The 17023-nt window shown below is 35.3% G+C and overlaps 2 protein-coding genes across 5 annotated transcripts; one reads left to right on the plus strand and one right to left on the minus strand.

Moving 5' to 3' along the window:
* Positions 1-1397: 1397 nt before the first annotated feature.
* Positions 1398-14372, minus strand: LOC114756319 (pentatricopeptide repeat-containing protein At5g24830-like). Of its 4 annotated transcripts, none has more exons than XM_028945263.1 (9): positions 14336-14372; positions 7578-7816; positions 7137-7195; positions 6892-7040; positions 6242-6433; positions 4261-5852; positions 2986-3171; positions 2137-2340; positions 1398-1566 (listed from the first exon to the last, which is right to left on the minus strand). In XM_028945263.1, exons 3-6 carry the CDS (start codon positions 7140-7142, stop codon positions 4415-4417), a joined length of 1785 nt encoding a protein of 594 aa, XP_028801096.1. In that variant the 5' UTR covers positions 7143-7195; positions 7578-7816; positions 14336-14372; the 3' UTR covers positions 1398-1566; positions 2137-2340; positions 2986-3171; positions 4261-4414. The 4 variants fall into 4 exon arrangements, with proteins under 4 accessions (XP_028801096.1, XP_028801095.1, XP_028801094.1 ...); XM_028945262.1 differs by lacking the exon at positions 14336-14372 and adding an exon at positions 8108-8194 and having other exon boundaries at positions 7727-7988; XM_028945261.1 differs by lacking the exon at positions 14336-14372 and adding an exon at positions 8108-8194 and having other exon boundaries at positions 7578-7988.
* A 9-nt stretch (positions 14373-14381) lies between these two features.
* LOC114756321 (mitochondrial inner membrane protease atp23-like) lies at positions 14382-15844 on the plus strand. Its single transcript, XM_028945265.1, has 2 exons — positions 14382-14460; positions 14990-15844. Exon 2 carries the CDS (start codon positions 15030-15032, stop codon positions 15594-15596), a length of 567 nt encoding a protein of 188 aa, XP_028801098.1. The 5' UTR covers positions 14382-14460; positions 14990-15029; the 3' UTR covers positions 15597-15844.
* Positions 15845-17023: the final 1179 nt, after the last annotated feature.

The raw sequence follows: 17023 nt of genomic DNA on the forward strand, positions 1-17023 counted from the left end.
TTTATTTCTTGTTCCATATGTCTAGTGTGTTCTAAACAGCCGTCAATTTTCTTTGCTTTCTTCGCGTACAAGACAATAGCAGCTTCCTCTGGGTCACCATTTCTGCATAAGATGATAATATCTCATTAGCATGCAGGAACACACACACACATATTGGAACCTCAGAAGTAATTCAAAGGTATTGAGTTAGAGTTTGAAAGAAACAGGTGTAAAATGGAGCCCCACCCGTATATATTGGATCCTACAAGAGTGGAACCTGCTTTTGTTTTCCTTTTTCATTCAGCCTTTTGTTTTCTTTTTTTCCCCCAGACCAACTTCATAAAACATCTCTTAAAAAAACGATTATATGCATTTAGAAATTCATGAATTTTAATCGGTTAAAAATTAAAATAAAAAAAAAAGATGTTTAGCTTTATTGAATCTGCCGGAGTTCTTGGTTTGTATACAAGTTTATAGGAAACCTGTTGTGTATTCGGACTTTTATTCTTTCTTCTTCTTTTTAATACATATAGGTATTTTTTTACTGCAGATACTCCTATTCGAAGTATAATTGGATATTAAATGTGGGTATCTTTCCTTGCAAGGATAAAGTTTTGAGGAACTAGCTCATTCTACTAAGTCTAACTCATGTGGGTTCTATTTTTTTTTTTGGTAAGAGTGAGAGAGCTTATTATCTTAATTAATTAATGGCTTGTTGGTATTATTAGTACTATTTTAGTATATTAGCATTCTACTTTGTAAAACCAATTTGCTTTCTAATCCAAAAACATTTTAGTATCTTAGACTTCTTTAACGTAAAGATACATCTTTAATCCTCTAATTTTATTTAAGATTTCAATTTGATTTTAAAATGCATTTTTATTTTTAATTCTTTAATCTGACAATATTAGTCTGAAATAATAATTTTTTATAATAATCATTGTTATTCTTTTAAAAATTAATATGTCAACCTTCCAAAATATTCTAACATTTAAAATTTTAACGTTTTAGCCTTTTTTTTCCTTACTACTGTTAGAATTAAAGAACCAAAACTGTTTTATAAAATTAAAAAAATTAAATTTAAAAAAAAATATTGAATGGAAAAATGAAACGCTTGCTACTTTGATAAACCATCATACCATGCATGTAACATTGAACAAACTATCATTCATCAAAAATTCTAAATAATAATATGTTAGGCATCTGATTCATCCTTTATATGCCTAATTTAAGATTTATGAAGTCTGGAACAAGTCTACTCAAGACTAATAAAAAATTGTTTGAAAAAAAACCTTTTTTTAACTAAAAAATAAATATTCCTCTGATGTTAAATATAAGACTTTTTTATAGTATATTTTATACTATAAAAAAGATATTATATTTAGAACCGGAAGAGTATAAATAGAACCATATGGTCGTTTCCAATACATAAAATTATACTTATTTTGTGGCCAATAATTTTTCTACACAGTAAAGCGAAATTTCCAGCCTAAATATTTCTTGATGTCTCTTGCCACTCATTGGATTCCTCCCGTTGATGTATTTGATTTGAAGTTGTCAAAACTTCATGTGCCTGCAAATAAAGTCCTGTATATTCAAATAAAAAATCAAAGCAAGCTCCGAGTCAACAAAACATGAATTTCTATTTATGCACACAAATTTGGATAAGCTTCTCTTTATTATCTTTCCCATCCAATTCTCTTCCACTCCCTAGTCCAACCATTGAATCGAAATTTGAAAACTTCATATTTAATATTTTATAGAATTATTCTTAAAATGTTAAATTATAAAATAAGTAAGACAGGTTAGAATTACACTAAAAGAAAGAAGAAAAATATTTTATAAAATGTTAAATTTAATCCATCCAAAATTTGATATAATGAGTGGTATGAGAAGAGGAGAGGAAGTGAAGGGAAATGGTTCCGAGTATGAGTTTTACGTGTAAATTAGAAGGTTTTTCAATTAATATACTTTTTATGGATCAGAACTACATGGTCATTCATATTCTCCATCCACATAATTATGTCTTGTAGCAAACACCTAAAGAACATCACCAGATTCTTACCATTTATTTGTCAACCACAAGTAGCTATCAAGGCCAAACCAAGTAATATCAACCAATACATGACAATAATACAAGTAGGAAAGCACACCCACCTCAAAGTCGCAGTTTGAGCCATTCGATCGACAATATGAATTAGTGACTATAATTCCCATTCTTATTCCAAAACTCCAGATGTTGATGGCAATGCTGCATCATCCCGATATCCTTCACGTAACGAAGTGCCACTTTTTCCCAACGTTCGTTATGATTGATATGAATTTAGGTAGGATTATCCCAAAGAATGAAAGATAGAGTCCCTGTAAAATCAAAGCATCAAACACGGACAAACCTACAAAACTTCCTTTGCCTCTTTAGAAGAACAAACAATAATGATCATCATTTTGAAGAATAAATGTGCAATTCCATCTCAACTTTAATTCAGTGATGTCAAATTTATATAGAAAATTAGTATTTAGCAGAGATCAATATGTGGGTTGATGTCGCAGATTCCAATTCCAGGATAAATGTTTACTTGAGTACAAGTCATCATCGATCCATTGCCTAGAAATTTGAAATGCTTGCTTTGGTTTAGCTGAAAGTTAACCCACAGAAAGCCATCATTTTAACCAGAGAAGAAAAGAAAAGAAAGACATCAACCAGCAGGAAAAGTTATCATCGAATGGAGGAGTTACAGACAACTGCGAAAGGTCCAGCAACCAAATACTTCAACAGCAATTATCTGTTCCTTTCACTTTCCTAAGCAATCAATTGTATTATTAACTCAAAATCTCACTAGTTATAACCGCAATTGTGCACAGTGGCTGAACAAAAATACAGCAATATGTTTTTTGTGTAATTTGTTAGCGATCCCTTGAGATAAACCAGTAAGCTTTTAGCACTCTTCCATCAATTTGTAAGTTTAGTCCAAGAAAATTCTCGAGCTTAAGGCATATGATGCTCACCACATTTTATGAGGAACTACAGTTTCACGTCGTGCTCTCTCTCCAGTAAGTTCACTGTTCACTGTTCTAATATCGTCATGAACATGTTCCAAACGAGAACAAGATTTCAAAGCAATCTGAGCAGCAGCATAGTGACACCTGAACTGATTTTTATCCACTGGTACCATCTGCATGAATCTGGAATTGCTGCATTCCAAAAATGACCAAAATGTCACTCCACGCAAACAAGAACCGACAAATCCAAAAAATGCCAGAGTGCTTAAAGCTACTAGGTGTGGACAAGCAGTGAAGTTTGTCAGTAGTTAGCAGGACATCTTACGTTCAAACTTTTGATCAACAACGTAATCCACGAAAGCCAGAAATGCTTGTATCTAAAACATGGGATCAGTAAACTCCATTGTTCTCACCAAATCCAGCAATTTGATTAACTATTATTGTCGCAAGTTCAAAAATAAAGGGCAGAGATCAGTGTCTAGATTAAGAAAAATTTGAACTTTGGGCAACAAATAAGCTTCCGATCAATTTAAAAAGCACAACTTTCAATGTTGAAATTTCCAAACCAATACAGCAAAATGGAGACTAGAATTGAGGAAAACGACACTATATGTTATTACTACTCTGTTGTGGTTCTATTACGACAGATTCCAATATCAAGTTGTTCTCCACAGTAATCATAATTATCCAAAATCAAACTAAGCTTGAGTTCAGTATCTTCAAAAGAAAATAACTGGTCAAAGCCATGTCAAGTCACCGTCAATTGCAAATAATATATTTTCCCTTTTTTGAAATTCTGAATTGAAAAGTGTACCAAACACTAAGATTCAAAAACGAAGTGAAAATGTCTTGCAATATTTTCAAAGTACAACTGCAAGAAATAGCCCAACCAATAAAGTTTTTGGCTTTAAATTTTGTGAGCATGATAAGCGTTAACAGCTGACACACCAACAGCAAACTACAAAAGTGCGAGCTGCGGCACAGACCCAAAATAGGATGAAGTGCAAATAGCAGAATCAAAAAATTCTTCAGTTCTTGCTGAATTTTCGCCAATGTGTGCAGCAACAATTCAAGCACATAAAAGTCACCATATGCAGCAGATTGCATCATGCAATTATTGCACAATAATGATTACTATGATTAAAAAATCTAGAATAATTACCCCAAATGAGAGAATATGTAAACTTCTGGGCACAGTTTTCAGCAAAAGGATTGAAAAAGTGACAAGACTATTTCATCAAATAGAATCATATTGTGCAAGCAGTTTGCAGAGACACGTACCTAGAGCATTTGTTACTCATATGAGCCAAAACATGAGAAGCACATTTTAATTGAAGTCTGCTCCAGAAACCAAAAGAAGACTTTCAATCAAGCATAGCTTTCTTTTCCAAAGTGTGACTCCGCAATGTCTAAATCAATGGGCATAATACAGTATTTAGTGAAGATGACAGCACTGCTTACTCATTAACCAGTCCTGATAAAAGTTAAATGCCATGACTGGTTCTTCCAGTTTGCAGTATTTGTTAAAAAGAATCTGAACTGGAACATGATCACTCAATAAACCAGATTTCTGTATTTTGCCAAAAAGCTCTGCTGCCTCTTTTATGTTACCTCTAATGCAGTACCCTCTAATTAGTTCAGTGTAAGTGATCAAATCTGGCTCATATCTCATTTTGAGCATCTCATCAACTAATAGAAGTGCAACACTAAGGTTGCCTAAATTGCAAGCAGCACCAATCAACAAATTGTAAGTAACCACATCAGGATAGACACCATTTAAAACCATATCTTCCTTCAGAGAATAAGCGTCATAAAAGTTCCCAATCTTCACTTGCGCATTAATTAATACATTATAAGTAAATACAGTGGGCCGAACACCAAAAGCCAGCATCTGATCTTTCATAAAGAATGCATTGCTGAGATCTCCACATTTTCCATAACAGTCAATTACAAGGTTCCATGTTAAAGGCTTGGGCACCATTATATAATCCAACATAAATTGAAGCAGTTGTTTGGCTCTAACAGCATATCCATTCAAACAAAGGCCCTGTATCATAATATTATAGGATATTTGATCAGGAATAATTCCCATTTTAGACATAACCCCAAGAAGATAGCAAGCTTCATCAACCTTGCCTTCCTTGCAAAGGGCGCTGATAAGAGTATTGTAAGTAAACACATCAGGAAGCAAACCTTTCTTAATCATTTCACAAGCATATCCATAAGCAAGATTCATTTTTTGACCCATACAAAGTCCATGGATTAGAACATTGTAAGCAACAGCATCTACTTTTACATTCTTCTGAAGCATCTCATCCCAAAGACTAAGAGCTTGAACCATAGCTCCATTCTTAAAATGATAATCCATAAATATGGTAGAGGTAACTAAATCTGGTTTTCCTTCACCATCATCATCATTTAATATTTTTTCAAAAAGCATTTTAGATTCTTTCAAAAGGCCTTTCCCACAAAACGCATGCACAAGAATGTTACATGTTACCCTGTTTGGCTGAATACCAGCATAGGCCATGGTAGAAAACAGATGAAGAGCTTTATCTAAATTATTAGTGAGGCAATAACCCTTTATAAACGTGTTGAAGGTAGCACGGTTGGGAGAGGGGCCCAGTTCTAACATCTGTTTAATAAGCCAGTCTGCTTCGTCCATTAGACCCATTTTACACAGCCCATTCACCAGATGGTTGTGGGTAAATGCATCAGGAATAAAACCTTTCTGCACCATTTTGCTCCGAAGCCATAATGCTGCTCCCAATTTACCTTCCAAGCACAATATTCTGATGATGGTTGTGTGTTCAATGTAGTTAAGTTTACATGTATATCCTGCAAGATCTACTTTTGCCAAAGTTATGCATTTCCTGGAAAATCTCATGTAAGAAACAGACATGTCATTCATTCTGGAATTTATAACATCTTCAATCTAAACAATCATACACATACACAGAAAATAGGTATGCATATATGCGCGTCAGTAGTTGTCCAAGATTGCTGTCAGAAAACACTCCCTCTTCCACAGATTTAGAAGAGACAGCACAAAGAAGAAAGTAACGGGCAAAAACCCTCAAAAAACATTTAAAGAAAGTACTACCCAAAGAAATTGATATAAATTTATACTTTTAAATAAATGCAAAAAAAGAGATGAAACAAAAACCAAATAGTCCTGTTATATTGTTAGAAAGAACTACTTTGAAGTTGACCATGACACATATCTCTCAAATTCTCCAAAATTTATAATATCAAAGCTCACCTCATCTTCTGCAGACGCTCTAGACTGTCCTTTAGCATATTATCCAAAGCATTGAAAACAGCTCGTGGCGCATTCTTTTCACCAAAATTCCTCTCTCTTGACAGATTTTCAGCATCTAATTGGCACTCTCTTCCCAAATTTGACATCAAATCTTTGGTAAATGATGAATGCATATACTCTTCACAGAGAATCCTACATATAAATAATGAAAAGATCAAGATAATAGTGAGCCAGAAGTTGCATCCACAATCATAAGAAGTGTATGTAGTGTAAGAGGAGACAATCCAGAGAAGAAAAGGTGGAAGGTATGAAAAATATATTGATAACTATTCCTCTATTCTCCAAGTAACAAATTTATAGTTCAGATTTCTATCTCTTCCCTTTTACCATTTAGGAGATCAGCCAAGCCAAGTTGAATACCAATATGACAGTTTCTGTTTTCAGCATAACTTTCTCTACAGCTAAAAGTATAAAACCCTATCCATCACCTTACTTTTATGGCAAGATAACAGAGTAAAAGATAGACTATAGGGTTCCCCCACCTCCCCACCACACACACACACACACACAATAAATAAATAAATAAGGAAAAGAAAGGGAAAGGAAAGGAAAAAGAACAAGAAGAAAGGAGATAAACTAAATGAAATTACCTGCCACCTCTATCCTTCCCTGGTTGGGAGCAGAAAATGCCAGCAATGATCTGGCCAACATCATGCTTGATGCACTCAAACTGATTCAAAAATCTTAAGAAAGCAATATGGACATGCAGGAAATGTGACTCTCCAAAGGCAGCTAATAGCTGAGACAACCAAAACAAATTAATCAGCCACAATGCTGTACAAAATCAACATTTAGGGTGATATATCATCAATCTTTAGAAAGAGTTTCCACTCACTGCCATCCAGCTCACTCAAATTTGTTGGTTTCAATTTATATTAAAAAAATTGGAGCCATCTGCAAGTAAAAAAAATAAATAAATTTTCAGCCAGAGTTAAAAAGCCTCTGATTATCACATATATGGCAAAACACGTGAGACATGTGGCCAGCCAAGCACAATATAGAGATAACAATTGCTAAGATTAGTTTCATTTCAAAAATCAATTAAAAAAAACAAAGATTGATGCACAAAACAAATCTGATTACAATATCGGATCATTAACATTAAAAGTGCATTTGGCACTAGTCATCTGCCTAAGAGATTACAAGAAAATCATGAAAAATCAAAGGTGTCCAAAAACAAGTTCAAGATAAACTATTCGTGAACAATAAAACACGATAAGTTAATAACACAAATACTACAGAAAAGGCATACATGACTAAAATAATACATACTTACAGAAAGATGCATAGTTTTGTGCAGCATAAAATAAACTACACAGGTTGCATGGAGACACAATTAGATGAATAGGGATTCAAATCCTAAAGAGTGTGGGGTGGGGCAAATGGATGTGAAGGGATGTTTGTGTCTGGTACACAAGTTTCAACCTTTAAGCCTATGCTTCTTTATCGGACGAGGGAGCGCCGCCGCCGATGTCTGATCAGAACCGCTAGAAGCTATGACTCGATGAGTTCCTCCTGAACAAAGGCAGCGATAGGAAACCGGGGAGACGGTGCGTAAGACTGAGGAATTAGGGAGGGACTACAAGAGATCCGTGAAACTTGCGCAAGAGAAGGACGCCCTTGAAGAGGATGGCCGAACATGTGCGGCTGAAGACCGGAAAGGGAAGTTTAAAATGTAATCCAAAGCCTACCATGGATTTAAATTGAACTGCTTTAGTTTATGCCTCCGAGGAACGAACGAAAGAGAAGAATAAAAACTAAAAATGTATCGCCTCCGATGGAAAATCGCCAGACCCGAATTCTCACCTTTTTCTAAGTTTCAGAAACTTACTCGGATCTACAATGAGAGTAACCTTAGACCCTGATGGCTTCTCCTTATTGGCCGTAGGGCCAGCATTTCATAAAAGAGAAGGCAAAAACGGGCCTTGGGAGAAGGAGAAGCCTCCGGTAATAGAGGCTCGCTTGAATAATGTGCCAAGCAAGAAGGAAAACCAATCGGAAAAAAGACGACAGGGACAAAGAAAATCGACGACGATGAGGGCTCTACACTCCGTTCCCTACTCGTTATGTGCTATGGGCCGAACTGGGTTCGGGTGTACTTGGGTCCAACAGACCGAACATGGCTTGCCGTTGTCAACCCAGCCACTCGAATCCGGATATCCTTTCATAACCCAAGCACATTCATCATCGACGGAGAAACAGGGGAGGTAGCAAGTAGCAACTTTCGGACCTGTGAATGGTAGAGGGGAAATGCAGGGAGGGTTAAAGCTGAGCAATTTGTCACCGGAAAAAAAAAAAAAGCTGAGCAATTAAGGGTATGTTTGGATTGGAGTTGGGAAAAACTGACTTGTAGTCCAACTGACTTTTCTAACTGAAATTAGAGTAAAAGTCAATTATGATATGTTTGAATAGGTGCTTTTAAAAAGTTAGTTGAAAAATTAAAAGTTGTTTGGATGAATATAAAAGTTAGTTTAGTTGTGAAATGACTGAAAATGGCATATACTATATTGAATAATAGTGTTTGATATTTTTAATATGATAATTGTTAAAAAAATCTAAAAAATTATTATGATAAAATAAAAATTTATTTGTGAGATTATAAAATAAAAATATATGTCACCAAGAAAAATTTAAAAACACATTATAGATAATTAATTAAATATATATAATGGACAAACATGAACATAAATTAAAATTCATTTCATCTCTAATTAGAGTAATGAAATTACATAAGTAATTAGATCGTACTTAATAGACAAACATGAACATAAATCAAATGAAAATTCATTTGGTCTCTAATTAAAGTAAATAAAATGACATAACTAATTAGATCATAAGCTTTGCACAATTTGGTCTCTAATTGAGTCACGAACACGATTTATTTGTGCAATAGATGTTAAACTTGACGATGATGCCTCACCAGCTGGATGATTATTGTTTTCATCTATTATACTTCCATGCTCAGCTTGTATAAAGCGGTTATCAGTTGGAGAATTTTGCCTGATAAAATTATGGACAGCCACTGTTGCACAAACTATGCGGACTTGTGCTTGAAACTTGAATATGGGCATGTCTCTTAAGATTGCAAACCTATTCTTCCAAACCCCAAAAGTTCTTTCAATAGTGCATCTCAAACTTGAATGATAATAATTGAAGGCCTCATTCTCATTTCTAATTCCAGGCTGACGATTAAAGTCTAGAAGGTGATAGCGCTCACGTCTGTACGGGCCAAGGTATCCCACTTGTGATGAATAGCTAGCATCAACCAAATAAAATTTGCCTAGAAAATCATCAACCAAATAATGCAATTGAAGCTTAATTTTAAAATAATTGATTTGAAATTTACAGAAATATACCTTCAGGTGGATGAGGAAAATTCATGGATAGAGTTGAAATAGTAGATTGAAAGACACGAGCATCATGTGCACTACCTTCCCAGCCTGCCAACACGAACGTGAAGCACATATCCCAATCACATACGGCCATGACATTTTGACTTGGAAATTCCTTCCTCCCAATATATTTGTCTTGCCTAACTTGACTAACTTGACATTTTATATAGGTGCCACCAATTGCGCCGATTGCATCCGTAAAAAATGGAAAGTCTCGTGGATCATTTGCTATTTTTGGGTGGCAATAGGAGAATGCAGGATCAATAGGCCTGATATTTTCTCGAGATAAATTGAGGTAAGCATCCAACACTTTATGAAAATGCCGACTGACAGTTTCTCCTGAACGCTGAAACCTTTCTTGAATCATCCTATTACACTGACCATGCACAATTGTATTCAAGAACATGGCAACAGATTCATGGATACCTATGTACTTGGAATTTTGCAACCCATGTTAAACCAATTTAGAACATAACCGATGGAATATCTCTATTTCCATTCGAAACATTTCCTTAGACTGTCCTTCATGCGCGTGCAAAAGTTCTTGAACCCATAAATAACCTGTTTGTTCGCTAGTTCTGCATGGCTGTTTGCAAAGAAAAGGTGTCACATACTTACCCATTAACCCACTTAATTGTGATAATTATGTTGTGTGTTCATATAAGGCAGGAAGTAATTGAGACCGTTCGTTGTCCTAACCCTCGTCCCAACCCTTGCCCCAACCATCTGTTGAATCAAACATGAATTATGTTACCTGTGAGTAGTTAAATACTAAATGTGAGTACTATTTTCACAAAAAAAAGAAGAGAAAAGATAAGTGATAAATAGCCATTAAATTGTAACATAATAATTATACATAGTCATGAAACACAACATTAAACAAAGTCATGAAACACACATAATCATTAAACACATTGTCATGACACACAATAACCAAATACATTAAGATAGATAAACAGAAATCACAATAAGTCACTAGTCACACCTCAAGGATTCTTGGGTGCAGCATATGGTGGCGGGTTTACAGCATTGTGTTTCAACCAAGCTACTAATACCTCCCGATTTTCTCTCAAACCAGCACATATGTCCCTAAATGTCTTGTTTGCCAGTAGATTACAACATATGACACATAGATGAGTGTCATTGACAATTTCAGGCATACTCTGGTAAGCTCAATAGTGTTATCACTGTTGGAGATTTTGTTTATTGCCTCTGTCGTACTAATTGAAGCTTTCTCAATCGAACTCACTGAATCTGCTATTCTTCTTGTCACTGGCATCTTTTGCTTCTTGTACTTGTCCAACCCTTCACCTCTCTTCCTCTTCCCTTGACTCCCTAAGGCATTAGGTATAGTGGGTGCAGTGTTCGATGTGTTTGCAGTTAAACGTCCAAAAAGTTCGAAACTCCTGCACGGCGTCCAGTGTCGTCTTCCCTATCCCCTGAACCTTCTTGCCAATCCATTGTTGGTTGGTAGCCATTTGGCTGATCACCCCTCTGTGGTGCAGGCTTGGTCCAAGATGGTGCCCACATATTATCTCTTGATGCCATAGTGTCCTTGAATATAGTTTCCAATTCAGTGCGAAACCTTAACCCATAGTGCTTAAACTTTTCATATGCTGGATTTTCCTGCAAAGTCAAAATAAACTATAGTTAAATTGATTCCAAAAGTATAATACTACTTATAAATTAACATAAGCTACTTCATACCCGTAATTTCCTCTCCTACCACTCATCAGATGCCACCACCGTGTTCCTTCAGGGTCCCACCCTATGCCGGTCTCCTTAGCAATTAGTTTATCAAATGTCTTCCACTCTTTCCTCAAGTTATCTAATCTATTTTTCAGCTTTTTTTTTTATATCCTCTCCCTGTCTTTTCATTGAATTCTCTATGAATATTGTCCCAACCTGGTTTTGTAAATGAAGATCCTTGATGAAGCTTGTTATAAATATAATCAACACATATTTTGAGAAACACACCTGTGGTGCTCACATCCCAATGTGCGTTGCCTTTATCATTACTCATAGTTCTTGTTGAAATTACATATATATCAAACCTACAATTAGTCAAAAATCAAGCAGTATAATCAAACAGTATAGACCCACAATATATGTAAATCAAATCACAAAAAGTGAATTAAGCTCTACCTTACGTTACAAACATGCAGAAAAATAGGAACTTACCAATATTTGGATTCAGCACACAATTACACCACCCATTCTCAATCATGATACATGAAGCCCATAGCACCAAAAATACTCTTTTCCTTTAACTCAAAAATTCAAACCACGCAGTATAACATAATATCTAACAAAATTAAGGCCAAACTATTGTTCAATGCAGACAACCAAGGCAATTTCAACAGATATATAATTTCTTTTCCCCCTTGCTTCACACATTCATTCGTCCCCATCTTCCCATCACTTTTATTCATTCATTCATTAACTCTGATATGCTTCGGTCAACAAAATAAAATTCTCCGATCAACAAAAAGAGGAGTGAAAAAACCCATATGCTTCGGTCAAAACAGCATTCACGCGTCCATAAATCTTGCACTATAAACCAACACCATACACCATTAATTACAGCCATTCAGTTCACATTCACACATATGCACACACAAACCGATTCAGCACGAAGAAGGAGTAACAGCTTAAGGGAGTGCACATATTATTATTGTCTGTCAAACAACATCTACAATCAGAGAAGGAAGAAAAAAATGAAGCCTTCAGCGGTGGAGGGAGCTGAGAGTCGAACAGGGAAAAGAAGAAAAACACCCCAGCGATGGCACAAACAACCTTCAGCGGTGGAGGGAGCAAAGCCGTCGACACCCACGGACAGAGACGGCAAAGAGAGTGACGGATGGAGACGCAGCCACACCCAGATCTGTTTTGATGGAGGGGGAGTAGAGCTGTCGACACCCACAGACAGAGGCACCAGAGAGACCGACTGATGGAGACGCAGCTAAGACCGATGGACGGAGACGCCGGCAAGAGCAACGAAGAGAGAGTGCCGAGAGTGAGGGAGTTGAAACACAGCCGAATGCTATGCACGCCCTTCTCAGAAGTTACTTCTCATCTCCGTCAGGTAGAGATAGGCGAGTGCCAAGAGTGAGGGATCAGAGTGTTTTGCCTTGGGTCCGGTAGAGCTGAGGTTGGAATGGTGAAGCTTTGGAGAGAGGCAGCTGGGTCTGGTAGGATAGGTAAGAGAAATTAATATTCATTAATTTAACGGTATAATGCATTTTGAAATGGTGGAAAAGTTGCTTCTGGGAGTGTTGAGAAATAAGGAGCTTTTTTTCAGAAGTCAGGTTGAAAAGCTACCTATCCAAACAATCAATTTACCCTCAGAACACCCCCAACTGACTTATTACATTTTCCAAGACACATTTAGATCTCAAAACGGAGATCCAACCATACGCTAAATCCTATAACGGTAGATCTCATTTTCAAACGCCCCAAAAGCACCACAGCCCAGCATTGGAAACGGCCAATGGTTTGCCTAGAAGTTGGTTGGAGAAGATAGGCTACCCAAACAATGTTTTTTGTCCATTGCAATTTGTAACCGTAGTTTTACTCATTCCAATGCACTTTTGGCATTACAAACTGAGATCCAAACATACCTGGATTGCCGTTGTTAAGACCAATGAATGGATATCTAGATTCGAGTGGCTAGCTTGACCTGGAAGCCAATAACTCGGGTCCAATAAGCAACCAACCGAGGACCTCCTTCTACTCCAGATTTCGAGCTAACACCAATATTAAAAAAATGAATTCAATTAGTTATTTATTAAAAATATAGCTTGTTTTTCTAAAATAATATTTTTAATTATTTGTAATAAAAATTTTAAAAAAATCATTTAATAATTAATATATGTAATTAAATAGAAGAATTTAGATAAAAATTTATAATTGATATTTTACATTTAAATAATAAAGTTAATTTTTTTTAACTTAGCCCCTAAGTGTTGCATGTTTAGAATAATGTTAAAAAATCTCAATAGCTGGGGATAAAGCTAATCAATAAAAAAAATATATTTGGCACGACTTTAAAAACAAATTATATTTTAACCAAAAGCCACCTTACAAGTGTGGTAACTATTTCTAATTTTTAGCTTTTAGTTTTAAAACTTTAGAAGCTGATTTTTTAATGTATCATATTGCTACTTCCGGTCTTAATTTTAAGAGTTAGTTAACTAATTTAATTAAAAAAATAAGTTAAGTTAGTTTATTTATAATGAATATGTTTTGTCTTTCCTAAAATATCCTTACTAATCAATTGGCTAAAACTATTATTATTAGAAAGACTTCTTGAAAAAATATATATAAATATAAGAGACAAAGTGGATTGAGGTTCTATATTTAGGATCAAAATAAAAGTCAAATGAAGTTTTATACTATTAAGGATCGAAGGTAATATTATTTAAACAAATTTTTAATTCAACTAATTTTGTTAATAAATTACGCTGTACCCATAAATTACGTTATTTTCATAGTTAAAGAGCTAAACGCTCAATTACATTTTAAACTTCCCTTTCCGGTCTTCAGCCGCACTTGTTCGGCCATCCTCTTCAAGGGCGTCCTTCTCTTGCGCAAGTTTCACGGATCTCCTGTAGTCCCTCCCTAATTCCTCAGCCTCACGCACCGTCTCCCCGGTTTCCTATCGCTGCCTTTGTTCAGGAGGAACTCATCGAGTCATAGCTTCTAGCGGTTCTGATCAGACATCGGCGACGGCGCTCCCTCGTCCGATAAAGAAGCATAGGCTTAAAGGTTGAGATCTATTTCTGCCTCCATCTCCTTCGGTACAAACCTTCTGTATGATGTGCGTGATGATGTGCTCTTCCATTGCTGAACCAAAACACACAAAAAAAAAAAAAACAGTTCTTGCTAGTTTAGAGCGTTGCTCAATACGAATTTAGGATATTGTTGGTAATATTGTAGTGTAGGATGTACTTACTAATTCAAATTCAAATTAGCTAGAACTTCAATATATGTTTTGGTCGATACGTAAAGAATATTTGCTTGTGTGTGTGTGTGTAATTGGTGGTAATATATATATATATATATATATTTATATCATATATGAAGGATCTATTGATATACTTATGCGTTGCTAGTGTCACAATCTGGTGGCGCCTGGTGGACTACTTGGCTAGTGAAGGCTAATGTCTGATGGTAGTCTTAATGTCTTTACAACCAAAATTTTTTATTTTAAACAGTATAATATATCTTGATTGATTGGAAAGTAACAGTATAAAATTTGTTAAAGAGGCTTCACTGATAAAATCTTTCAATCTAGGTTTAGGATAGGCGCTTGTCTCTCAACTGAAGTGAAGTGAATGGAAGAGGAAGAGCCTTTCTCGTCTGTTTACAGTGCTGGAAAAACCTTGAAGCAATGTGAATCCATGATTCAAAAGGGCCTCCAAACTCCAATTGTAAGATTCTTGAGGGAACGCTTGGAGGAAGCTGGGTGTCCTGTGGCAAACAATTTCTTCAGAGCTGTAAATTGTGAGGCAAATATAAGTGGTGGTTACATTCGTGGTAGAGGGATTATAGTGTGCATGAATAAAATAGATCAACAAGATGAGGTCAACCAAGTGTTAGCTCATGAGCTGATTCATGCATATGATGATTGCCGTGCTGCTAACTTGGATTGGACTAATTGTGCTCATCATGCTTGCAGCGAGATCCGATCCAATCACCTAAGTGGAGACTGTCATTACAAACGGGAACTACTGCGAGGTTATTTGAAAATACGTGGCCATGAACAAGAATGTATAAGACGAAGAGCTATGGCATCGTTGTCTGGAAATCCTAATTGCTCTGAAGCAGCCGCCAAGGATGCTATGGAAGCTGTTTGGGATGTTTGTTACAATGACACACAGCCCTTTGACAGAGCTCCATAAGTTCAGTGGCGTTGGGGCTTGCCAGCTCTATGGAATGATTGTTTTGATTTGTTTTGGATAATTTTTGTCTGAGGTAATAATGCAGGAATGTTATTTACCAATGTAAAATGAAATGTCCATCATTCTACAAAATTCATTAAGTTGGCTATATTCCTCCATAAAGTTGGGTTTCACAATTCAAAAATGGTGAATATTATTACATATAGAGAAGTTCTATTTTCTTCTCTTTCTCAAAGCAGGTGGAAGTATGTTTCAGCTTGCATTCAGAGTTTATTATTATCTGGTTTTATACTTCGTCATTAGGTTCAAACTGTGTGCAGAGAAACATAATGAGATTGGGAACAGGTAGAACAGGTTTTGAACTCTGACCACCAGAAGAGGTTTGATAAATTGTTGGCACATTAAAGTTTGAGTTACTGTAACAAACAAGTATGAAGGTTCTTGTTTGATGACTTGATCCTGAGTGCATGCTAGACGGTCGGTGAAATGTTGGAAAGGAAATAGACTTATTTGGATGTGTGATTTATGGTAAAGATTAAATTTTGAAACTTTACAAAGAAAAAAATTTTAAAAAAAATATTAGTATTGGAAAGAAGATCGTTAGGAAACTATGCAATTATTTCCATGTGATTCTTGGGGTAATTGTTTACAATTTGATGGTTAGATAGAAATTAACTTATATAGATGATATGTGTGTTGATTTGCTGACTGTAATAGTAAATGAATATCGTTGAAGTATGCTAGATTGAGTTCACAGAAGTGTTTTGATAGAAATTAAGGGGGTGTTTAGATAAAAACCAAACTATAATTTCAGAAGTGATTTTACAGTATACAAAGTAAATATGTGGATGAGTTTATCTCGATTTGTAGAAAAGTGTTTTTTAAAAGCACTTCTCATGCCATCCAAACACCCCCTAAAGCCTATGAGAAAGAAGAGTTATAAATGAATTGTAGGATGCTATGATGAATAGGGTATTGGTTAGACTTGGAAGCATGTATAGAATGGAATAATAAGAGATTTTCGTTTATGCTGGTTTGTATTGTCATTAAAATTGCTAATCGGTTATGGTATAGACATTATTAGATAAATTCAATGTTATATCCTACGTGAGGAAGGTTGGAGCCAAGATCTTTCTTTCATGTTTTCTTAATTGACATGAAAACTAGAATAAAAGTCTAGTTATTGAGAAAAAGATTTTGTTCGACAGGAAAAGGATTTGATGGCGATTTTAATTGTAAATTAAAAAAATATGACATGTTATAGTTGATTTTTCACAAATTCTATATTATTATTATTTTATATAAGGTAATATATAAGGGGAAGTTGGACATTTGATTTATGAAGGTTTTATAAAGTACTCATCTGATCCTATTCATAAAGTACTTTTAATATGTTTTACACAGACTAAGAAAAACTTTAAACTGTA

The sequence above is a fragment of the Neltuma alba genome, unplaced genomic scaffold (assembly GCF_004799145.2).
Source record: "Neltuma alba isolate B1F8T4 unplaced genomic scaffold, ASM479914v2 tig00010386_pilon, whole genome shotgun sequence".
Classification (NCBI taxonomy): domain Eukaryota; kingdom Viridiplantae; phylum Streptophyta; class Magnoliopsida; order Fabales; family Fabaceae; genus Neltuma; species Neltuma alba.